The 23,959-nt window shown below is 43.7% G+C and overlaps 1 protein-coding gene across 4 annotated transcripts in view; it reads right to left on the bottom strand.

Annotated features, from left to right (window-relative positions):
* Positions 1 to 867: 867 nt before the first annotated feature.
* The window catches only part of SORT1 (sortilin 1), a 75,127-nt gene continuing 52,035 nt past the window's right edge, over positions 868 to 23,959 (bottom strand). For 2 of the 4 annotated variants that reach the window (XM_057551165.1, XM_057551161.1), the window contains exons 9-21: positions 22,336 to 22,480; positions 21,317 to 21,472; positions 19,581 to 19,687; positions 16,463 to 16,565; positions 15,959 to 16,127; positions 15,180 to 15,370; positions 12,219 to 12,408; positions 8,325 to 8,441; positions 7,605 to 7,713; positions 6,697 to 6,795; positions 6,037 to 6,143; positions 5,648 to 5,771; positions 868 to 5,429 (exon numbers count right to left, since the gene is read on the bottom strand). In XM_057551165.1, the coding sequence (XP_057407148.1) occupies positions 5,415 to 5,429; positions 5,648 to 5,771; positions 6,037 to 6,143; positions 6,697 to 6,795; positions 7,605 to 7,713; positions 8,325 to 8,441; positions 12,219 to 12,408; positions 15,180 to 15,370; positions 15,959 to 16,127; positions 16,463 to 16,565; positions 19,581 to 19,687; positions 21,317 to 21,472; positions 22,336 to 22,480 (1,632 nt within the window). In that variant the 3' untranslated portion in view covers positions 868 to 5,414. The remainder of the gene's footprint in view (positions 5,430 to 5,647; positions 5,772 to 6,036; positions 6,144 to 6,696; positions 6,796 to 7,604; positions 7,714 to 8,324; positions 8,442 to 12,218; positions 12,409 to 15,179; positions 15,371 to 15,958; positions 16,128 to 16,462; positions 16,566 to 19,580; positions 19,688 to 21,316; positions 21,473 to 22,335; positions 22,481 to 23,959) is intronic. The other 2 variants (XM_057551177.1, XM_057551171.1) reach the window with 1 other exon arrangement.

Below are 23,959 nucleotides of genomic sequence, written 5' to 3' on the forward strand. Positions count from 1 at the left end.
TTGTTGCAACTGAAGAATCAAATAAAAAAGGCAGACTCCTACGGTGTTATCCATTGGAAAAGCTAATTTAATAGGTCTAGGTGGGATATGCATTTAAAAAAAACCACCTACTGATTCTGTTGCAGGAAGTCTTAGAACACTACGTTAGATAGAATTCCCGAAAATAAACCACTTTGGATAACCTCCTGGGGGAGGACTCTTCCAGCAGACATGGGCTCCTCAAGGGCAAGGTCTCTGCCTGGTCATCTTTAGACCATGACGCCAGAGTAAGCATTAAATGGAAATACCCGCCAGGACGGAAGGCTGAGCAGTCGTCAGGCTTGGCTAAAGGCTCAGTGGGGGTGGGCAGGAACCTCCCCTAAAAGAAATATTTTGGAGGAGAGGAAAGTTGCAACTCTTTGAAGGTCCTTAAATGAAATGGGTCAGGAAGGATTACGAGTAAGAGCAGCAGGAGAAACGTTAAGAGGGGCAGATGGAAAGGTGCGGAAGGTAAACTCCTTGGTGTTATTTATCAACCTGCTAGAGGAACATGGAATTCAAGAGAGTAATGACATGTTGCTGTGTGCAGAAGGAAGAGTGTAGCGGTTGAAACTGAGAAGCTGTACGGGGTGGCTCAGCTAGACTTTCCCGGAGTAAGAACAAGAAAGCTGCTTTTACAAACACCCATGGGAGGTAGATCTTTGTGAGCATAAAGCAGAAAAAGGTGAGTAGTTTTTCCCATAAATTATCTAATACCTTACATGCTATAAATGAATAGTCCTGGCTCTTTAACTGACTTATTCTCTGGTTGCTGGAGATTGATTTTTGAAGCTAGAAAACTGGAAAAGCTTTCATATTAACAAACTGTAGCTTAGTCATTTTAGTAGGTCAGGTAACAAAGTCCAGTCTGTTTTATTTCTAACCCAAATACTGCAAATATACAGAAAATTACCAGTACAAAGTTAAACACACCCAGATTTATTTACACAATGCTAAAGAAATTTGAGTTTTATTTCCATTTTGTGGAATTTTATTCTAGGGTCTGGCTTTTTTGTGTAACCGACATTGGTCATTGAAACTTGATTATCCCACCTCACATGCAATTTTCTGTCCCAAGGGAACAGAAAACTTGGGTTTTTAGCATACATGCAGTAACGATCTTAATACTGCTTTACACTTTTGTACCGACAGCTTGGGGTGGAGGCAGAGAAGTTACAGAGCAAGGAGGGACCACATGCTGATAGGGAACAAGAGACAAGACAGGGCTGGACAACAGGCACATGGGGACCCTGAGCATTTCTGTGCACGAGGATAAGGAGGGTGCCATCAAACCCCTCCTCCCTAGACGTCCAAACACAGGAGGTGGGCAGAATCATCAGGAACAGTTAAGTCACCCGACCACAATCTGAGGGCATGCGGAGGATGAGAACTGCATTAAAGACTTGGAACATATCAATAAATCATTAACATGTACCCTATACAGTTTATACATGTATATATGTACACACACATATATATATATAGAAAGGTACAGATTAGTTTAAGTTATCCCATAAAAACAAGGACGCTTAAAAATGTACCAGTGTGAAAAAATGCGTACAGTTAAGTTGTTGAAGACAATTTCTAATTAATGTTCTGATTCTTATTGTTATAATGCAAAGTAGCCAAGAAATCAACATGTTCCTGCTATTTTAATCATCCTCCATGAGGGTGAGGCCTGGGCTCTGCTAGGGCAGGACGGCACTCCTAGAGCTGCCTGAGCTGGGCAAATCAGTGGCAGATGGAACAAAGTCTGGCACCTGCTGAGTGCCAGTGCTGAAAGTCTGGCCCTCCCTATCACTCCATCATGTGGCAAATCTTAAACTTTGGTTTTTGTTCAAAGGACATGTAAGTCCATGTTAATCTTCCTGCTTGAGGGAAGGTAGTAGCAAAGCTGAAAAACTGAATCTCTTCCTATTTTAGCAGTTCCAAGTATCTGGGCTTCATGTGGGGCAAGAGGGCGGTACCAAAAATGAGCAGGGCGAGCTCTAAGCCATTGCATACAGGAGCGGGGCTCTTTAAAGCTCTCCGAAAAGGAAAGAGAGAATCTCTCTACCTGAATCATTTGCCTAGAAAATAAAGAAATGACTCAAGTCAGGCCAGTCCTGCCACCTGGGGTGGATGTGAACTGCTCTGCACTCCTCTCTCTATCCTTGTACCGTGACGAAGGCCATGGGAGAACCAGCAATGGTTTACAGAGCCAGCGGTGGCCAGCTCATTACTTATCTGTCAGGGATGAAAGGCCAGCTTGGGCATGTAGGGGCCCAGAGGCAAACCTAAGAATTAGAGAGACACACACTGGAAAGCCTATTCAGAGGCAGACGGCAAATTCTAAGTTTTAGTTACAGCTAATCTGTTGAATCTCTTGAGCCCAGCCTAGAACTGCCACAATCCTCCAAACACTTTCATTCTTCTAAGGCACATTCCCATTCGATGAACAGCCTGGGTGTATGCATCCCTGGTCTCTGGTTTCACTAAAAACCAAGAGCCCCCTTACGTCCAAGACACCTGTCCACAGAGCACGAAGGATGATGAGTTCTCTGCCTGGATTTTAGAGCTCAGATCACTTTGGACGGTCTAATATGTCCAACCTACCTTACAGTGCTAACTTCTATTGCTGAAATACTCTTTTGCTATCAAGCCTGAGACTTTACACAACTTTACTTTCAAAGATAATTCTCCTAACATCGATAGGACAAATTGGAAATCTTCTTTTCTTAGAAGCTGTCACGGATTTAGGCCGTTTTCCTCTCTGGCTGAGGGCATACACTTGTGAGAGAGCAGGCTGACACAGAAGGCTAACTAGCCAGGCTTGTTAGCAGTCCTCAAACCAACTGAGCTCGCTAGCCAGCCAGGGGTGGGAGGACAAGAAGAATGAAGAGGGTGACTCATCAATTGAGATTCCATTCCTGCACTCTTGAACAGTGACCCTCAACAAGGTGAGGGGTGGTTTCTAAACACATATTCAAAATTACCATTACTTTTGTTTTCAGCCATGAAAAACAGGAGAATAAACTCTTCTCTTTACTAAGGTGGCAAAAAAGAGCTAAATACTGCTCTGAAAGAAATGTCACTGATCCACGTCGTAAAGAATAGCAAGTCATCTATAAGAAAGCAGCTCTGCTCCAGGTGTTCAGCACTGGCGTGCATCAAAATGTATACGAGATCTGAAGACAACCACTGGCGTTACTCATAACACACAGGGACCCTGGCGACTTGCTCCATTTTTGTACCTCAGCTCCATCTCTAATGGGGATTACAACCCCCGCCTTTCTTTTTTTTTTAAAATCTCACGAGAATGTTGTAAGGTTCAAATGACATAATGCAAGAGAAAAAGTGCTGTGAAAACTGCCAAGTTCTACAGAAATATCATTATAGGCAAAGAGCCCTAATCTTATACGGTTAGAGAAGAATATTAACTTTCCTACATCTTAAAACTAATCAGAGAATTACCATATATTGGCACACCTACCCCAGGGGGTATATGCGGGGAGAAGAGGTGTATGATGTAAGTAGGTCTTTTCTGGACATCAAATTCATTTTGGGCAGGAGGTGAGGGTGACCGGGACAAAAGCCGATACTTGATCATTTGTGAGCTGGTGTATCTTTGGAATTACTTTTAATTTAAAAACCTTGTAAAAGGAATGGGCTTTTCCTAAAAGACTAGTGTTCTCTGGCTCTAACAAGTATTAACTCTCTTTACAAAAACTGCCCTACCTTTATAGCTCCCTGACTCATTTAAGTTTACTGCAGTTTCAAAGTCTCTAGAATTCTCCATCCATTCCCTCCCCCACTTTCCCTGCGGCTGTGAATTCTGGTGAGGCGAGAACTCAGCCATCTGCTCATGCATTCTGACAAAAGTTAATTTGGCACGTTTACTTTTTCCTGACTTCCTAGCCATAAAGTGAACTAGCAGCAAAATGGCAGTTTAGCAAAGAGTGTCCCCATCATAATTATCGGGAGAAACTGTGACGGGCACAGCAGGTATGCTGAGACTGAAAACGTACTACTATATTCCTGTACAGCAAATAGTCAAGCTGTATTAAAACTAACGATTGCAGCTTTCCATCACTATATGGCCACCCCAAAATCCATCTTGCTACATTTTCTTATTTATTTCATTTTTTTAAATGTCAAAAGGAAAATTTTTAAAAATTTAAAATACGAACTTAACGTATCACACGAAACATCATCTACACTAGAAGTGTGTTTTTCAGTTGGTTCAGCCAAAAGTTTCATGCCAACAAACTACTTGGCAAAGCTGGGGAAAAGGGCAGAGGAGGAGGGTCTGGTAATAAAATTCTGATTTTTTTAAAAAAGCCTGAATCTGAAAACATGTCTAGTCATGGCTCCATGCAGAGCAGCAACCTAAGAGGAAGCAGATAAGCAGCCATTCGAATGATTCACCAAGGAGCTAGCACAGCAGGCAGGAGGGGACGCAGAGGACTGTGACATGCCATCCTCAGGGGCTGCACGGCCCATGCCACCAGCCACTCCAGCGAAGAGCTCGCTCAGCCTGGGCACACAGCCCGGGCAAGCCTGAACCCAGACCCTAAGCAAGTCCACTGGCACACACACAAAGCATGGCTTGAAAGATCTCGGAAGAAGCAAGAGTTTCTCCTTTAATAGGTGCTAAATCTAGTCAATTCTCTGCTGCTCCCTTTTTCTTGCCCCAAGTTAAAAATATTGCCCTTTAAGTTTTCCTGATTTAGTGTCTTGGAAGCACATGTAAGTTAGTTGCCAAAGGGCAATTAATGAGGGTATTGCCTAATTAAACAAGGGAAAAGAAAAATCACTGTGGCCTATGGTCCCTGAAAAAACAACAACAACAGAAAGCAGGGATCTGTGTGAGGAGCTGCTGCGCAATGCTCTTGGAGCGGGGCTGTCCCCAGATGGAGGAAGGCTGCCCAGGCTGTGCCAGTCATCGCAGCCTCTGTGCTCATCTCTGCGGCTGCTTCGTGTTGCCAGCACAGCCCAGGGATGGCACCAAGTGCTTTGTGAGAGTTGATGCTGAAGCTGGCAGGTGCCCTGGGGCAGGCGCCATGCAAAACATGCAACAGTGGGGTTAGTGAAAAGTTCCCTTCAATTCCATTTCATTTCCCTTAAAAAACAAAAACAAAACCGAAAAGGGCCCGTACCTTGCAAAAAGACAGAACTTGAAATGAAAAGTTAAAGAATTAAAAATTTTCCCTCTCTTCTCAGGGCCAATTGTAAGAGCGTTTAGGGTCCCCACCCCCCATTTCTTTAGTGTAGGTCCTTTTGGCTTTGATGGAAGCAGCAGAAACAGAGCTGGGTCCCTCGCAACGGGAAATTTATTTCCCCGAGTCGGAGCCACAGGGAGTGTGAGAGGTACTGCGGTTCCGTCACCGGTGCTCAGTCCCAGCTCCTTCGAGGAGCTATTCCAGGAGGTCCTGAAAAGAAAGACATCGGCCATATTATTTACAGACCAAAAAAATCCCTATTTTGAAAGCCATTACCTAGTTTCTGGGCTGGCCAAGTCTTACAGTCATTAAATTGCTGCTTCTAGCTTATACCCTCCTTTGCTTCAATCATTATCTTGATCATGAGTAAGAAAAGATCACCCTTTTAAAAAATTTCTGGACCACCCCTCAAGAAGAAATAGTCTCACCTCATCTGAGTCATCATGATAACCACTTTTATGAGTGTGGGAGGTTGTGTCCAAAGCATCCACACCATCCACACCATTGGCCTCCGCATGTTGCTGGAGCACAGAGTATCGATGCACCAGGAACCTGTGGGTGGAAACCACCATCAACCCTCACATGGTGAGGAGGGGTGCATTTCTTATAGGACGGTGGATTTTCCAAGTTTTACACACTTGCAGAATGAGTCACACATATAGGAAGCACAGCCCGTAGCTGGCATATGGAAAATGTAAGGAAAGATTTGGGCCTGATGTTTCAGGAACATCACTTCAACTAGTTAGTTTTTGCCAGGGGCAGACTCAACCGTCTGCCCTCGGAGGACTTTCTGGTTTGACTGATTTCCGTTCCTTACCTTCCCCCACAGACGTATTTCTTCACAATGAGCACTCCTGCTACGACTGTGACCAGCATCAATCCCACAGTAGCCAGGATAATCGGAACAGAATTTGACTTGGAATTCTTGATAAATTAAAACACAAACACAAACAATTTTGGGTGTGCATATTCTAGGACTGAATTCAAAGAGGCTGCTCATTACCCTATTTCTCTGTTGAATGATCTGCAGTCTCTAGGCACCTAATGATGATACTTTCCCAACCCCAACCCCCGCCCCCAAGATGAACCATCTCAGTGCTACCAGGAGAATATCACAGCTGGCAGAGGGTAACCAGAACTTCAACTGCCTTAAAGCTGTCAAAATGGTGCAAACTCAGTGGCTTCCACGTCAAAGTTACACTGGAAGCCGTAGCAACTACCTAGATCAAATGCTAATTGTGACTGTTCCCCACTACCACTGTTTATAAGTCTTGGAGCTTTTAAGGGTGAAGCAGGAAAGGGAGACTATGATAATAAGTGGGCTGAATGAGTCTAAAACAGGGCCACCACCTGGGAAGGAGCTGTGCCAATGTTACATTAGGCAAGCCATCCTATGACACCAAGATTTATTTTTTACTTAAGTTGTGGTATGTTTTTACAAATAAGCTTTCCGTATCATTGTTTGAGTGTGACCTACCTGCTTTTGGGTGGGAGATAGGGAGTGTGTGTTTTCAATGTATCCAAGAGGAGGCGGAGCTGGATTCTGGGACAAGTTGTGTCCCTGTGGGCGGGAGTCCTGTGCAATCACACACACAAACACTCTGAGGACAGCCACCAGGAGTGCAGGGTGGGGATGCAGAGAAGGAGGAACTTGCCCCCAACAAGTACACACACCCACACATTTTTCTCCCACTGCCTTCTTAATCCCACCCCTTGTTAGGCCCTCATCCCTTAGAAGGTTAGATAGGAGGGAACTGCAGATTGTCCACCTCTCAATTTCCAGATTAGGAACCTGGGGCCCACAGTTTACTGCCCCAAGTCTCACTGCTGGGCCAGTGCTTCTTTATCAAGAGGCCTCCTCTTTACCATATCCCCATATCCTAGCCAGATAGTTCAGTGCTGCAGAACTGTAATCAGCCCTAAAACTTGCTTCTAAATCAAAACCAGCCCCTTATTACCATAGTTCAGTTTCTCATTCTGAACACACTTGACATGACTCGGCACAGAGATCCACCCTACCTATGGTCCAGTGCCCTTCCCTTCCACATGTGTAAAACTCCAGCCCTTTACAGCTGAACTTCTTGAGTCTTTTTCCCAAATGACTCTGAGCCTCAGAAATTTCCTCAACCGTATGCATCTAAGACTTGGAAAAACTTTACTGAATACCATTTTTTTTTCCCCAACAAAAACGTTTTCAGTAGATGAGCTTATCGTTGGGTTATGTGACCATCCCTCATCCTGACAGTTTCCTGTACGAAGGGAAACCTGACAGAAGTAGTCTGGCCACTTGTACTCAGTAATAGAGTTCTTGACACTGTAACTTTGACTATTCCTGGCAGAACTTGAAACCCCACTTGTATCTAAACCAGATCTACTTTAACATACCTGCTTTTCGGGGCTCAGAAAGTTGCTTGTGCACTTCTTTTTCAAGTCTTTCACTTCTCGAACAGGATTCACTCCGCCCTGGCATCTGTCTCCTGGAATTTTCCGGTACCTGAGAGGCAGAGAAAATTTGTTAACAGAATACAAGGATGTACTTCTGGATTCTTGCTTACTTCCTGAAAACAAGATTTTAAAAGTTGCAGAACAACTTCTGGTCATTACACCATCTTTCAGGCCTTGGGGGAGATCTGCAGGGATGTTTTGGGGATATTCTGTGTAGTTTCAGTCCTTGGACAGACCACACATCCCTTGCCTTGCTGCAGGGACATGCCACCTTTCTGCCTTAAGAGACTGTGTCAAAGAACTGTGACCAGGGAAAGCACGTCAACACGCGGTACATAAACCACAGGGGAGGGGAGTGTTTATCAGGGAAGGAGGCAGTGAGCCGCCTCTAGAGCAGCGCTCTCTACTGTGGTGGCTATTTACACTTAATTAAAATTACTTCAGTTCCTCACTCACACTGGTGTCAACAGCTACACAGGGCTAGTGGCGACTGCATCAGACACAGCAGATTACAGAACACTTCCCCCATCACAGAAAGTTTTAGTGGACAGTATTTTTCTAGAGTGCTCTCAAATACTGCTCAGAACTAGGCGGAGAGACGCAGCTTCCACTCTGCACAGTGGAGACTCAGTCCCGATACGGGAGAAGCAGCCATCTCACCCATTTGTCGTCAGGTGCTCTTCTCTCCCGTACAAACAAAACTCTAGGTCGTGGCCCTTCAGTTCTGGCTGTTCCACACACTTGGAGTCATTTTCTGGACGGAAGTAGCCAAAATCACTGTAAGAATCAGCAAATAAGGTATCTTTCAAAGTTGCTGAAAGACAGGAAGCGACTAGCAATGAAGGCTTTATGTGGGGCAGTGGATGGTCAATATTCCAGTCTTGGGTTGCCAGAAAAAAGCTAAGGAAGCCTGTGCCATATAAAGAGGTCTGTTTAGGAAAAAAAAGCACATGGGGAGGGCTGAACTGAGGGAAAATAGCTTATGGATTGGGCCTGGTGGACTTCAGACTCAGTAGCTAGGAGTCCCGCACAGACAGCTCAGGCTCCGGGAAGGGAAGGAGGGCAGCCTGCAGGGGGTGGGGACTCACGTGACTAAGACACAGAGAAATAGTACATCAGCAGCAGATCTAAACTCAGGGACACTTAGCAACTCTTTTATTTCTCTCCAAATAACTCATTTACCCATGTTCTACCCATGCGGGTATGTTAAACCTTTCCTGCCTTCCCCACTCCGTGTCCCTCTTAGTTTCTTAGATGGTCCTGGCCGCCAATGTGAATGCCTGTTTCTGCCCTCCATTCCATCCCATCTCTCCATAGCGCCACCCATCTGCTCTCCTTTCTCTGCTTTCCCCAAAGAAATGACATGAGCGGCCTCGGCCCCATCCTTCCTACCGCCCCTGGGCGGGGGCTCGCTTCATGGACAGCGTGGCAGTGACCGCTAGTCCCACTCACCTGGAGGCTTCTCCTTAGCTTGAACCTGTCCTCTTCCTTCACCATCCTCTCCTTTACTGGCCAGATTTCTTAAAAAATATTTTTTCCTTGTTCTGTTTTACTCATTTACTTTTTATTCTATGCATTTGGGCTTCGACCCCCCTCTGCAACCTTGAAAATGAATGTCTGTGGCCCTCCAGGGCTCACCAGTCATCCAATCTAGGGGGCTGTCTCTGTCTCGTTCACTCTGACCACCTATTCTGGGGCACCTGCCACACTGCTGTGCCCCAGCCACTGAGGCCCTGAGAGCTGCACTCGTCTGTTTCTTTGGTCACTGCTTGCTCTGCTCTCTTCCTAACCCGTAAGTGCAGATGTTTTCCAAGATCCTATAATTCATTCTCTTACTCTGTATTTGCTCCCCCTTCATGAGCTTAACTATTTGTTGCAACTAAAACTTCTAGGTTTTACCTCTCTCGAGCTCTAATCCTATGCATTTCCAAATACCTGCTGGACACTGCCACCTAAATCTGCTGACAGAACCTCAAATAAACAAAACATTCAAAATACATCACGTTTCCTCCTTCGTGCCAGTCCCTCCGGTCATTTCCTCCATTTGTCCAGGACACTACCTTCCTTCCCACCATCTAAGTTGGAAGCAGCCTGAGCACCCCCATCTGGACCCACTCACTTCTTTATCGTGACTACTGTGACTTCCCCTCATGGCCCATCTTCCAGCACACCCTTCCTGATCACGCTGTTGGGGGGGTCTAAGCCCACATCAGTCCACGGGCTTTAACGACCTGCTTCTTCCCAGATGTGCATGGTCAAATCCTACGGCTCGTCAGGGCTCAGGCCAAATGCCACCTCCTCTACAAAGCCTTCTTTGACCCACCTACCTCCTTTCAGCTCTGGATGAATAGTCTCTCCCTTTTCTAAATCCCCAAGTATCCCAACTTCTGTTTCAAGCATAATTATGTGCATCTTACCAGGAGAGTCTATAATAAACTTCCTGTTATCACTTTGCACTGCCCTGTGCATAGAAAATATTCAATGAATGTTTGGTAATATATAGATGCTGCTTGTACTTCAAGGCTCTCTGACAAATATTTAAGGGAGAGGGTAGAGAGAACAAAAGATACAGAAGATACCACGCCTCCAATAGCAAGGAGAAATTTCTGGCAAAAATTTTATGTGTTCAATTCAAAATTTCAGGGACCATACCCTTCCCACTCACAAAGCACACATTTCTCAAGCACGTGGGAAACAGTGTGCAGGCTCTGGAGCTGAACGGCCAGGTTCACATCACAGCTCTGCCACATGATGGCAAATTAGTCATAACCTCTCTGTACCTTCATTTCTCCCTTTGTGAAATGGAAATAACCAGAGTACCTCTCTCACGGGGCTGCTGAGGGGAAGTGTAAACAGAGGTACTGCTAAAAAACGTCAGCTGCTATCATTATGACTATGTGATTATCAAATACAATATGCGCTCAAAGAGTCTGGAGTTTAATGGTGGAAGCAAATCTATACACAATAATTAAAATATGGTAAGTGCTGTATTAGGAGCCTAGATGAGGAAAAGCTGGGGAAGGCTTTAAGAAGGCGGTATCTGAGCTAAGTATTAAAGGCCAAGTAGGAATTCACCAGGCTTGGGGGTCCAGCAGGGAAAGACTTCCAGGAAGAAGCAGCAGCATGCACAATGGCATGGAGCTCTGAAGAAGCACAACGTGTTTGGAAAATAGCAGAAGCTCAGGTGACCGAGAGCCACCCTGTGTGCAGTTAAGGATGGGAGACAGCCCTTCAGAGTTTGACAGTATCAATAAGCTCTAGCCCTATTACAACATCAAAGTGGTCTGAGTGATATTTTCCCCTGCGGAAATAGAGAAAGGAGCACCCCTGGCCATTCCACAGATATGAGCCACGCAGGAGGAAACACTGGGTCAGACTGCAGTTTGCTCAGTCCTGTATTCTCTGTCACCTGCAGTTCAGGAGAATACATTGTGAGAGGACAGGACTGCTATCTGCCTGCTTTCTTTTCCAAATCCACTTCTACCTCCTGTCAGTATCTTTTGCAGGTAGCAAGTTCCATAAGATTAGTACCTGTGATGTGAAGCAGTTCCTCTTATCTGCCCTAAGTTACCTTGCTTAGGCTACCTAGGGACTCCCTCGCCCTTGTATAATCAACTAACCCTGTGCCAGCCAAGTAACTAATCCTTAAGCCTGGATGGTCCTGAACTCTAGGGAGTCCACCTTGATGGCCTCTAAGCCTTGATGGGACGTACAGACCATACATACTGATGTCACCTCCTCTCTCAGGACAGATCCACACTCTTTCCGCCTTCAGTCCTGCAGACGATCCCAAACCTAGTACCCTACCTGCTACACCCAGGCTGTCAGGCTGCTTGCTAAAGTCCAGTTTCCTCTTAGCTCCTGTACCACTTTTCTTGGTGTTTCTGTCCTATCATCTTCTCTCTCTCTCCTTTTTAATTCTCACCCTCCTTATGTACCTCTCTCCTTCCCACCACTGCCAAATCAGGATGTCCAGGGGTTGTTGCTGGTTCTGGCCAATAAGTAACTGATACGATGTTATCTGTCCAATTATTAACAACTCTGGTTCCCTTTCTCTGTGCCTCAATTTCCTTAATAAGAAGCAACAGGGGCTTCCCTGGTGGCGCAGTGGTTGAGAATCTGCCTGCTAATGCAGGGGACACGGGTTCGAGCCCTGGTCTGGGAAGATCCCACATGCCACGGAGCAGCTGGGCCCGTGAGCCACAATTGCTGAGCCTGCGCGTCTGGAGCCTGTGCCCCGCGACGGGAGGGGCCGCGATAGAGAAAGGCCCGCGCACCGCGATGAAGAGCGGTCCCCGCACCGTGATGAAGAGTGGCCCCCGCTTGCCGCAACTGGAGAAAGCCCTCGCACGAACCGAAGACCCAACACAGCCAAAAATAAATAAATAAATAAATAAAATCAAGTAAAAAAAAAAACTTTAAAAAAAAAAAAAGAAGCAACAGTTCTCCACTCTTGAGGAAGAAGGGGAAGAAAAGGATTTAAATATTTTTGAACTGTCTTTTGCCTCCTCCAGCACGGGAAATGGCTGATAGGGATCTGAGGGATGCTGATACCAGAGGAAGTCCTCCAGGGAGCAGGGACAGACGGACGGCTGCTTGGTCACAACATAGTCCCGACCATTCTGACAGACGGACGACTTGCGTAGCCGTAGGTACTGTTCTTTATAGCCTAAAATGCAGCCATCTCCATAATCTCCAGGGTCTGTGGAGTGAGCCAGCCATATGGTATAGTCCTTCTCTTCACCTAAAAGAAAGACAGGCTGTTCAGGAAACTGCATGGGACAGAACCCACCCATGTGAGGCAGCTGCCAGGCAATAGGAAGAACGAGGAGAAGAAAAGTAGGGATGTCTGACTCAACCTATTGCTTCACTTTGGAATTGCAAATGAAAGTTAACATTAGTGGGAGCCTACCAGCAACTGACTTTTCTTCATGCCAAGGGAGGAGTCTTTGCATCTCATGGCCCATTTGGGTTCTAGGAAAAACCTTATTTTTGACGTGGGGAGCTGGATGGAGAACCTCTAAGGTTCATTACAGACTGAGAAGCTGCTGTCTTTAAGTCTTGCACACCTGTGCCCTTGGTCAGCAGGAGCTGTCAGAGGTAAGCAACCAGATGCTTGCCTTTAGGACAAGACACCAATTAGCCAAGAGCATGGGTTTAATTTCACTATGGGTTAGTTTGCTTCAAACGGAAGGGGAAACATACTTTCTAGACTTTTAACTCTTGTTGACTGGCTTTCAAATGAAGACTGTGATGACAGTCAACCTGGCTTAGTTTGTCATATCATCCACTCCTGGCAAAATGACTCAAAGGCTGTGGCCTACAGACTGTGGATTAGGTTTTTATCTTTTGGGATGTGAAGACCAGCACAGGGCCTGTTAAAGGGCAGGGGCTTAACAAATCTTTTAATGATGTTAAACTTCAGGGATAACTGTAGAGCTGCCTGCTGAGGGGAAAACTTGTAAGCCAGCTCCTTTACAGCCTATTTAGTGAATTTAGATTATAATGACTCTCCGATTTTAAATCATTGAAACATCTTGTAGAAAAGTAAGGTCCAAACTGAGTGCTTCTGCTTCCTGCAGGACTCACTAAATTAACATGCTGAGGAAACGGGCCCCTAACACAGCCTAATAACAGTCAGGACCAAATTTAACCAGAGCTTCTCGAAACTCAAGTCTTCTATCGTATTATGCCAGAAAGCAACTACGGGTCACGGGTGGTCACTTTTTCTCCAGTTTTTTCTTTTATCCTCCATGTTTTCAGGATAATGTCAGCATCTTTGGTACTGGGGGCCTGGGTTTGCTTGTGATTTCTTAGGAACACCTTGCAATGAATATTTTAACTTCTCTGAAGCCTTTTCTGGGCCTGCCTTCCAGTTTGAAGTCACAGCATTCCGAAATGGTCAAGCCAAACTCTTTGCATGAAAACTTCCTCACTTCAACATTTTGATAAGTGACACAATCAGTTAGATGCTCTTTGTAACACACTTTCCTCTAGAGTTTCTTCTACAGTTTTGCTGTAATCAAGTGTGAAAAACCCTGAAGTGTTATGAAATAATTTTAGACAAACATAAACATGCATTACCCTTACAAGCAGAAAAAACTCTCAGAAAATGCTACAGAGATCTAAAGTGCAAAACTATACTCTCCTAGATGTCCACATGCGGCTGGTCTGAATTGAGATTTACCATAAGGGTGAGTGTAAAATATGCACTGGATTTTGAGGCCCTAGTTAGAAGAAAAAGAATGTAACAGATGGCCAAAAATCACATGAAAAGATGCTCAACATCACAAATTATCAGAGAAATACAAATCAAAATTACAATGAGGTATCACCTCACACCGGTCAGACTGGCCATCACCAAAAAGTCTACAAATAATAAATGCTGGAGAGGGCGTGGAGAAAAGGGAACCCTCCTACACTGTTGGTGAGAATGTAAATTGGTACAGCCACTATGGAGAACAGTATGGAGGTTCCTTAAAAAACTAAAAATAGAACTACCATATGATCCAGCAATCCCACTCCTGGGCATATATCCAGAGAAAACCATAACCCAAATGGATACATGCACCCCAATGTTCATTGTAGCACTGTTTACAATAGCCAAGACATGGAAGCAACCTAAATGTCCATCGACAGAGGAATGGATAAAGAAGATGTGGTACATATATACAATGGAATATTACTCAGCCATAAAAAGAATGAAATAATGCCATTTGCAGCAACATGGATGGACCTAGAGATTATCGTACTAAGTGAAGTAAGCCAGACAGAGAAAAACAAATACCATATGATATTGCTTATATGTGGAATCTAAAAAAAAGGTACAAATGAACTTATTTACAAAACAGAAATAGAGTCACAGATGTAGAAAACAAACTTATGGTTACCAGGGCAGAAAGGGGGGAGAGGGATAAACTGGGAGATTGGGATTGAAATATACACACTACTATATATACAATAGATAACTAATAAGGACCTACTGTATAGCACAGGGAACTCTACTCAATACTCTGTATTGACCTATATGGGAAAAGAATCTAAAGAAGAGTGGACATATGTATAACTGATTCACTTTGCTGTACAGCAGAAACTAACACAACATTGTAAATCAACTATACTCCAATAAAAAATTTAAAATACCTTAAAGAATGTAAAATATTTCATTAATAATTTAAAAACATTGCTTACACGTTAAAATGATAATATTTTGGACATACTGAAATAACTATATTATTAAAATAAATTTTGCCTCTTTTATAATGTAGCTAGCTGATAGAATAATTTAAATTATATATGTGGCTCTCATTTTATTTCTCTTGGACAGTGCTAATCCAAAGAGGGAAGTGCTTTTCTGGTACCATCCCTTTGCCTGCTAATCCACATGGAACATCCTTCAGTCCTCTTTCACACACATGATTTTCTTATTCCAGCTAGAAGAAATTAAACTGAATCGGTTATTTAGGAAAATGGGCTTAAAAGTTTCTGGTAGAAAAGTTCAAAGGAGACACTCACAGTTCCTTTCAAGGATATCTTTAAAATCGATGGTGTAGGAGACCCACTGGCGAGCCAGGAAAGATTCTGTGAAACCCCAGATGCTGATGTTCATGGACTTAGCTCCGGGTTCTGAAGCCAGGCCAGTAAAATAGATAGGCTCCCTGGTAAACATGTAGGTTTGCCAGCACTGACCCTCGTCTGTGGAGAACCTGAAACCACAATTAGAGAAAGATCATGAGAGAGGACCAATATTTATGGGAATATCAGGAAACCACCGGCTGTTTCATCCCAAATCAGAGAAAAACCCTCATATTTAGGTGATGGCTTACTGACTGTTATATTAATTTTTAATGCCTATAGTTAACAGGGAAAAGGGATTCACTCAAATATTATGGAAGAAAATGCCTTTATAAAAATTATTCCAAAGGAAAGAAAGGATAGTGACCCACGTAAGAATGGGCTTCTAAGTCAACAAACAGAAATTATATAATAAGAACTTGTACTTAAGGAGTCATTTCCCCTCCAAAGTGCTTAAATGCTCCCATAATATTCTTGTTGGGAGGGAGAAGAGTATTTTTTAAAAGTGACGAAAAGTGTTAGCTAGACGGAGTCAGAGGAAAAAACAAAGCCATTTAATTTGAGTTGCTCTAAATGCAATCCTTTCAAGCACCTTCCCTACAGCTCTGTAGAATGCACAAATCTGAATCAGGGACTGTAACTTCCCCCCAACAAACTGACAAACATCCCACAGTTGCTCTCTATGCAGATAGTGTGGGTGGAGCTGAGCTCATGCATACTTAATCACATTGATAGGACGGCTGCTGTGCTCGATGGCTACAATGATGCCTCCGGAATCCAGGATGGTGTAATAGTGAGGTCCTTCCAGCATCTTCAGCCAGGAGTAACCCCCATCATCTGAGATGTACACATCTGGGATCATCACTGAGATGGCATCCCCCACGCTACCTACAACACAATCCACCATCTCATCAGCATACATCAGCAACGAAACAGAGAGGATTTACTGTCAAGAGAATAATTCTGAATGAGTTTATTCTGATTATTTCCCATCATGCCTCTTGTAATTGAAAAAAAGGCCACTGACAATTTGGTAAAGGGAGAAGTCATGTTGCTCTCTGATGAGAGTCTATGAAAAACCCACAGTATCATTATCTTGCAAGAAATTCTGCAAAGGATGGTAAAAGCCACGTATGGTGGTTTTCTCACAGGGTTCGACACTGTGACTGAGTTTCAGTGTGCTCAACCACTTCTTCCTGCGGAAGTGAGGGTGGGCTGCTTACCGTGGGCGATGACTATGCCAACAGCATTAGGCTCTGAGAGAGGGGCCATTGGAACGTTTAGTTTCTGGGAGATGCTGTAGGAAGCGTGAATATGAAGGCTGCACTGTGGAAAGAAAGCAAAGCTTAGATTAAAACCAAAGGTGCAATTTTTTTACTCATCTCACAGAGTCTTCTAATAAGGCTTTGAATGTATTAACCCAGACTTCCGTGGGATACTCTTCTTAAAAAAATTGTGGTAAAAATCACATACCATAAAATTTATTATCTTAACCATTTTTAAGTGTGCAGTTCAGTAGTGTTAAGTACATTCACACTGTTGTGCAGCCATCACCACCATCCATCTCTGGAACTTCTGTGTCCTGCAAAACTGAAACTCTGTGCCTGTTAAACAGTAACTCCCCATTCCCCCTTCCCCCGACGTTGGCAACTACTATTCTACTTTCTGTCTCTATAAATGTGACTAGTCTAGGTATTTCATATAAGTGAAACCATACGGTATTTGTCCTTCTGTGACTGGCTTATTTCACTTGGCATAATGTCCTTACAGTCCAGCCATGTTGCAGCATGTGCCAGAATACCCTGCCTTTATAAGACTGAATATTATTCCATTGTATTTATATACCACATTTTGCTTATTCATTCATCTGTCAATGGACACTTAGATTGCTTCCATCTTTCAGCTATTGTGAATAATGCTGCTTATAAACATGCATGTTCAAATATCTCTTGAGACACTGCTTTCAATTCTTTGGGATATATACCCAGAAGTGGAGTTGCTGGATCATATGGTAGTTCTACATTTAACTTTTTGAGGAACCCTCATATTGTTTTCCATAGCAGCTACACAATTTTCATTCCCACCAGCAGTGCACAGGGTTCCAATTTCTCCACATCCATGTCAACACTTGTTATTTTTTATTTTTTGGATAGTAGCCATCCTAATGGATCTGAGGTGATCTCTCGCAAATCAAAAATTTTGATTTGCATTTCCCTAATAATTTCCCTAATAATTGGTGATATTGAGCATCTTTTCATGTGCTTACTGGCCATTTGTATATTTTCTTTAGAGAAATGTTTATTCAAGTCCTTTGCCCATTTTTTTAAATAGATTTTTTTTTTAAATTTATTTATTTATTTATTTATTTATGGCTGTGTTGGGTCTTCGTTTCTGTGCGAGGGCTTTCTCCAGCTGCGGCGAGTGGGGGCCACTCTTCATCGCGGTGCGCGGGCCTCCCACCATCGTGGCCTCTCTCGTTGCGGAGCACAGGCTCCAGACGCGCAGGCTCAGTAGTTGTGGCTCACGGGCCCAGTCGCTCCGCGGCATGTGGGATCCTCCCAGACCAGGGGTCGAACCCGTGTCCCCTGCATTGGCAGGCAGATTCTCAACCACTGCGCCACCAGGGAAGCCCTGCCCATTTTTAATGTGGGTTATTCGTTTTTTTGTTATTGAGTTATAGGCTCAGTGGGATATTCTTGATTCTGAAATGCATTAGTATATTTGGGAAAAAACTATGCAATTATTTTCGCATGTGTATCTGTCTTAGTTTACTTTATTCCTGCACTACACCAAAGCCTCTGATCAATATTTAAAGTATGATTCCACACAAATAAACTTGATGAACGCCTGACATACTTCAGATGCTGTACAAGACGTGGTGGTGATTTGAATAAGACCCAGTCCTGTCTTTAAGAAATATTTCTCAGAAACTAGTTGAGGTATAAAGCAGGATGAAAATTAGTGCTTTACAAGAGGTTCAAATTGGTTAAAATGTTAATATTATGCCATGTATATTTTACTGCAATAAAAAAAAGCTTCAAGCAAACTGCTAATGAAACGAACAGCAATGATTAGCTCTAACTGAAGATGGGCACTAAGGATGGTTAGGATTTCCACTAACTCTAATGAACTGGGGGTAGGGGAGACAGGTACAACTTCCCCAGGAATAATGTGGGCAGGAGGCAGCTACATGCAGGGTGTTCCGGGAGCAGCAGAAGTTACAAGGGGTGTGCCAGTGATAAAATGGGCAATGACGATGAAAAGGCAGAGACAGCCTGACAGGGAAGGAGGGGACCTTCATTCGCCAGATCACAGGCAAAGGGGAACCACAAAGAATGTTGGGGAGGGAGAGACACAGCAGCGTGAGGGTGTCAAGGTTAAGTAAAGAGGCCACTTTACCTGCCCAGGCTTAAGGTGAGAAGGGCAGGTGCAGGGCAAGACCAGCATGGAGGGATGGAAAAAGGGGAGCAGGAGGGGGAGAGACACTCCACAGCACTCATGAATACAGAGAAGAGAGAGGGTGTGATGGGGGTGGTGTAGGTACATTTATCTCACACTGTCTGAGGCTCTTAAAACAAAACAGAAAGCCCAGCCGAGACAGCAGAGTGCATATCAGCCACAGGTACTCTGCGGAGAGCTTGGAATTACCAACACTGTCACTTTTGAAGAAAACTCCCAGGGTTCCACTAAGCTCCTCTCAAATTCTGTAAAAGTCAGACATAAAGCTTGTTTTTTGTTTGTTTGTTTGTTTTTCCTTGGCTGTCAAGACCTGTCAATAATGAAACCCAGGATCTCCTGGAGGGATGCGTTTGTATTTCTAGTTCTTGGTCTCTCCTCAGAGGGCTCATCTCCTGCTTCCACATGCCACACTGGGTCACCACCCATACCCACCGGCCACGTGGAGCCTTGGCAGAGGGGAAGAGAGGCCAAGTTCTCTTTCATTTGCTTCTGGCCAGTACGGCTTTGCACTGCTCACGAATGGCTGGTCTATGGCTTTCTGTAGAATTCCTGAAGTTTCATAGCTGCCATCATGACTCCTAACTAATCACCAGCCCATCTGTCCACTCTGTTTTCATTCAGCAGTTTAGTACAACACAAATTGTTAGTCTTCAATTTTGTTTTTCTTTAAACACAAATAAGCCATAATATTTTGGTCTTTCTTCGCCGTTCCTATTTCCTACATCCTAGTTAATTTCAACCCCTCATTTCCAAATTTTCCACCTTTATCTGTAGACCCTCATCAAGTACAAAACTTCATTATTCAAAAGCCTGGCACTAATAAGAGCAGAACAGAATGGCTGCTTTGCTCCAAATACATATGACAGTTGGAGTAAAACAAACCTCGTTCTTATTTTTTGCAGTAGCATCACATTCACTGTTCTCAGGCTTCCTCAGGTGCTTCCACCTTCCTCCTTGGTCAAAAGTGATCATCGTCTGGATAGAATTATCTGAATAGGAAAAGGATGATATTAAGCCTGATACACTGGAAGCACCCTATTAAATTCAGTTTATCATTGTGTAACTCTCTCCTAACAGAGACTATATAACACCGTTAGAACCCTGGAGTCCCACAAGCTTGTTACATCCAGTGAAATGGCTCAGTGCTGGTGAGTATGATATTTGAAGGAGGCTTCCCACCTGAACAGGATCCAACTGACTCCAGAAATCATCTACACTGATACTCTTGTAAAAAGATACCTTTATCTCCTTACCAGCACTAACAGGCTGATGTCTATTCTTCTTCCTTGTTTGCTTGCCTTGGAAGTAAAATCTACAGTGGGAAGGCATTCTAATCATGACTCAGACAAGGCCATGATACGGGGCTTGTTTTAGTGAATCTCAAGATTTGAATGTATCTGCATAAGTCTCAGTTAATAATTCCTAATTTTTGTCTCTCTGCCCCTCCATATCCTATCCCTCTTTTACCTTTTCCTTTTTTTTCTTCATGTGTCTTCCCCATTCTCTATTCTTAATGATATAAATTGTTGCAGGTTTAAATTCAAAGATATTATGCTTTGAGTTTCTCAAGGAAAATCAAAAAAGAAGTAAATAAGGTAAATTTCATTTATTCAATAGATGTTTTATTGCCTGTCCACTATGTGAAAATTGCTGTAAGGCTTTGGGAATATATCAGTGAACAAATCAGGAAAAAAAACTTTGTGAAATATATATTCTAGTAGGGTGAGGCAGACAAACACTAGACATTGTATACAGGTAAATTAGTTAGTATGTTAGAAAATAAGTGCTATGGAAAAGACTTGCACAGCTAGAGGGGGACTCAGAGTGTGCGTGTGTAGGGGCAGGCAGACTGACATTTAAAATAGGATAGTCAGGGCAGGTCTCGTCAGAAAGTAACACAACCAAAGGCTGGGAGGAGGAAAGCGTCAGCCTTACAGATATCTGATGAAAGAGAGAGAACAGTCAGTGCAAATCTCTCAGCCATGAGTGTGCGATTCTGGTGTGTTTAAGGACTGGCTGAGGGCTGGAGTGACTACAGGAGAGTGAGCAAAGCAGAGAGGAGCTGGAAGTGAGGTCAGGGAGGAACTAGGGTGTCAATATCACTTGGACTTTGCAAGGTCTTTACAAAGTGAAAACAAACATCCCCCACCTCCTTTCAAAAAGTGAATACATAAATAAACAAAACCTAAACAAATCTTTGTACTTTAGAGTAATGTGTTTACTTGTACAACTGGGCCACAGTAAAGGTAAGGTCTGAGAACCACTGAAGAGAACGCAAGAGGAATCTCGGCTGGCTATCACTCCGCCCTCCACAAGGCGAAAAGCAGTAAATGGTCTAAACTCCTTCCTGTAGGCCTGAACCTCCCAACACAGAAGACTTATTTTATAAACTAAACAACGTAGAACCCCCGCCCCCAAATCTTTCTTTCTGCCTGCTGCTGTTTTGTTCTTTCTTAGTTCTATTTACCATAACTTATTTAAAATAGAGAGCCAGAATTTACATGGATAGCCTTGTTGACTAGGCAAGCAACATTACTGGGGAGGACAGGATCATCAGTTTCCCCAAAAGCCTCCACTCCCAACATGTTCAGCTGAAGGAGAGCTGTGCCGAGACCCACCTTCTGAGAGCACACTTGTCATGTAGACCCCACGGAGGGAGGTCACGTTGGTAAAGTCTGTCTCGCCACCTGTGGTTGTGTAGAGATGTCGGTCCAAGGACTTGGAATAGACAATGCCTCGATCATCCGAGGTAAATATAGTGCCAAATCCGGTATCTGGAACAGGCAAACAAACAAAAACACTAAGTCATGGGAGGGAACAGAGAGAAAACAATAGTCTAGTCATACACATGACACATGACTGACTGACTGCACACATCAGCCAACTGTCTCTCTTCATGATGTACACGCAGACCTGAGAGTCAATCAAGGTTTGATACTCAAGATCTTCGTGGCCATCTTTAATTCTAGTACCCAGTTTAGTGCCTGAAATATAGCAGATGCTGAATTTGTTGAATAAATTAATCAGATGTTACAGAAAAGCTCTTCTCAGTTATACTCTGGTGGCAGAGGCACTGTATTTAGCTTCATATCTTACACATCTTTAAATCTTTACACTCTAAAATAATGCTTCTCAAACTATGGTGAAGGATCAATTTTAAAATTTCAATTATGTCACAAACTGATGCTTTTGTAAATATAACAAAAATTTATCACTAGAAAAATGAAATACAAAAGAAAGAAAAAATATAATCATCAAAATTTTTTTTTATTATTAGAGTTAACAGATACAAAATTTCTTTGTCAAAGGGCTGTAAGCGTTTCTAAATGCTCGCTCTTGCTTTCCGTACATATTTGGTAATAAAGCATTTGCAAATCAGTACCAGTCCTCCGACCATTCTTTGAGCAGCACTGCTCTAGAACACCTGGACATACTATACAAACCGCCTTAGAGGGTCAAAGCAAGTGGCCTTTTTAACAGAGGCTACATATCATCTCTAAGACAGAGTATTCAGTAGGCCACTAATAAATTCCTAGGGGTAAAAGGAAAAATTGACACATAAGAAGGAAAGCTACTAAAGTAGGGTTTGGAGCTTAAATCTCTGTGCTTCAAGGGTGAGCCGCTGCACAGCTCTTACCTCCAGGTTCGTCTACATGCATGAACACCATGTCATCATTAGCTGCTAGAATAGAATAGAATTGTTCCTGCCCCACAGAGGGGAGCTGGGCCATACTCCATGTGTCCCCTTGATCTGTTGACACATGAATCCTTCTTGTTGTATCCTGGAACAAATGCCAATATTTATCTTTTAAATTTCTACCAAGATGCCATGTGCAGTGACACGAATAGGTACATTATTATTAATAATTATATGTATCATTATCCATTTCCTCACTGGGTACAACTGTTAAAAATGAAAGGTCCTAGTGTCAATTACCAAAGCTATTTCTAACCTCTTGCAAAGATCCAGGCACTGGAACAATCCATCCTATTGTAAGTAAGGTTATCCTGGTTTCCTCTTTGGCTTCTTCATTCTGGTGTGGCCCCCTAAGATATTAACCTCCCAACTTCTGACATGCCAATTTCCTTCAATAGAGATTAGGGTTTGTAGGGACCATCATTAGTTTGGCTCTATAGCCATTCGCATATGCTTGCTCAGATAATTCTTTTTATTTTTTAATTGATTAATTAATTAATTAATTTATTTTTGGCTGCATTGGGTCCTCGTCGCTGCGCGTGGGCTTTCTTTAGTTGCAGTGAGCGGGGGCTACTCTTCGTTGTGGTGCGCAGGCTTCTCATTGCAGTGGCTTCTCTTGTTGTGGAGCACAGGCTCTAGGCGCGTGGACTTCAGTAGTTGTGGCATGCAGGCTCAGTAGTTGTGGCTCGCAGGCTCTAGAGCGCAGGCTCAGTAGTTGTGGCGTACGGGCTTAGTTGCTCTGCGGCATGTGGGATCTTCCTGGACCAGGGCTCGAACCCGTGTCCCCTGCATTGGCAGGCGGATTCTTTTTTTTTTATTTTTTTATTTTATTATTATTTTTTTTATAGCTACTTTATTTATTTATTTATTTATTTATTTATTTTTTTATTTTTGGCTGTGTTGGGTCTTCGGTTCGTGCGAGGGCTTTCTCTAGTTGCGGCAAGCGGGGGCCACGCTTCATCGCGGTGCGGGAACCGCTCTTCATCGCGGTGCGCGGGCCTTTCACTATCGCGGCCCCTCCCGTTGCGGGGCACAGGCTCCAGACGCGCAGGCTCAGTAACTGTGGCTCACGGGCCCAGCTGCTCCGTGGCATGTGGGATCTTCCCAGACCAGGGCTCGAACCCGTGTCCCCCGCATTAGCAGGCAGACTCCCAACCACTGCGCCACCAGGGAAGCCCTGGCAGGCGGATTCTTAACCACTGCACCACCAGGGAAGCCCTCAGATAATTCTTAAAATGATGACTGCTGCATAGAAGTTTGGTCCCTTTGAGACAGTCCTGGCATAATCCAAAGAATTAGATAATTAAGGGTCTAGAAAACGGAGATGAAACGCAGGCTTGGGAAATCATGAGGGAAGTCAAAATGTGACATGTCTCCTCTTTTTTTTTTTTTTTAACATCTTTATTGGAGTATAATTGCTTTATAAATGGTGTGTTCGTTTCTGCTGTATAACAAAGTGAATCAGCTATACATGACATGTCTCCTCTTTAAGGAAGGCTCTCAGAACAGCCATGATGGAGGGAACATGCCAGGCTGGGAAGAGGCCAAGGAGAGTCAGAAATTA

This window comes from Balaenoptera acutorostrata, chromosome 1, assembly GCF_949987535.1.
Source record: "Balaenoptera acutorostrata chromosome 1, mBalAcu1.1, whole genome shotgun sequence".
Taxonomy (NCBI): domain Eukaryota; kingdom Metazoa; phylum Chordata; class Mammalia; order Artiodactyla; family Balaenopteridae; genus Balaenoptera; species Balaenoptera acutorostrata.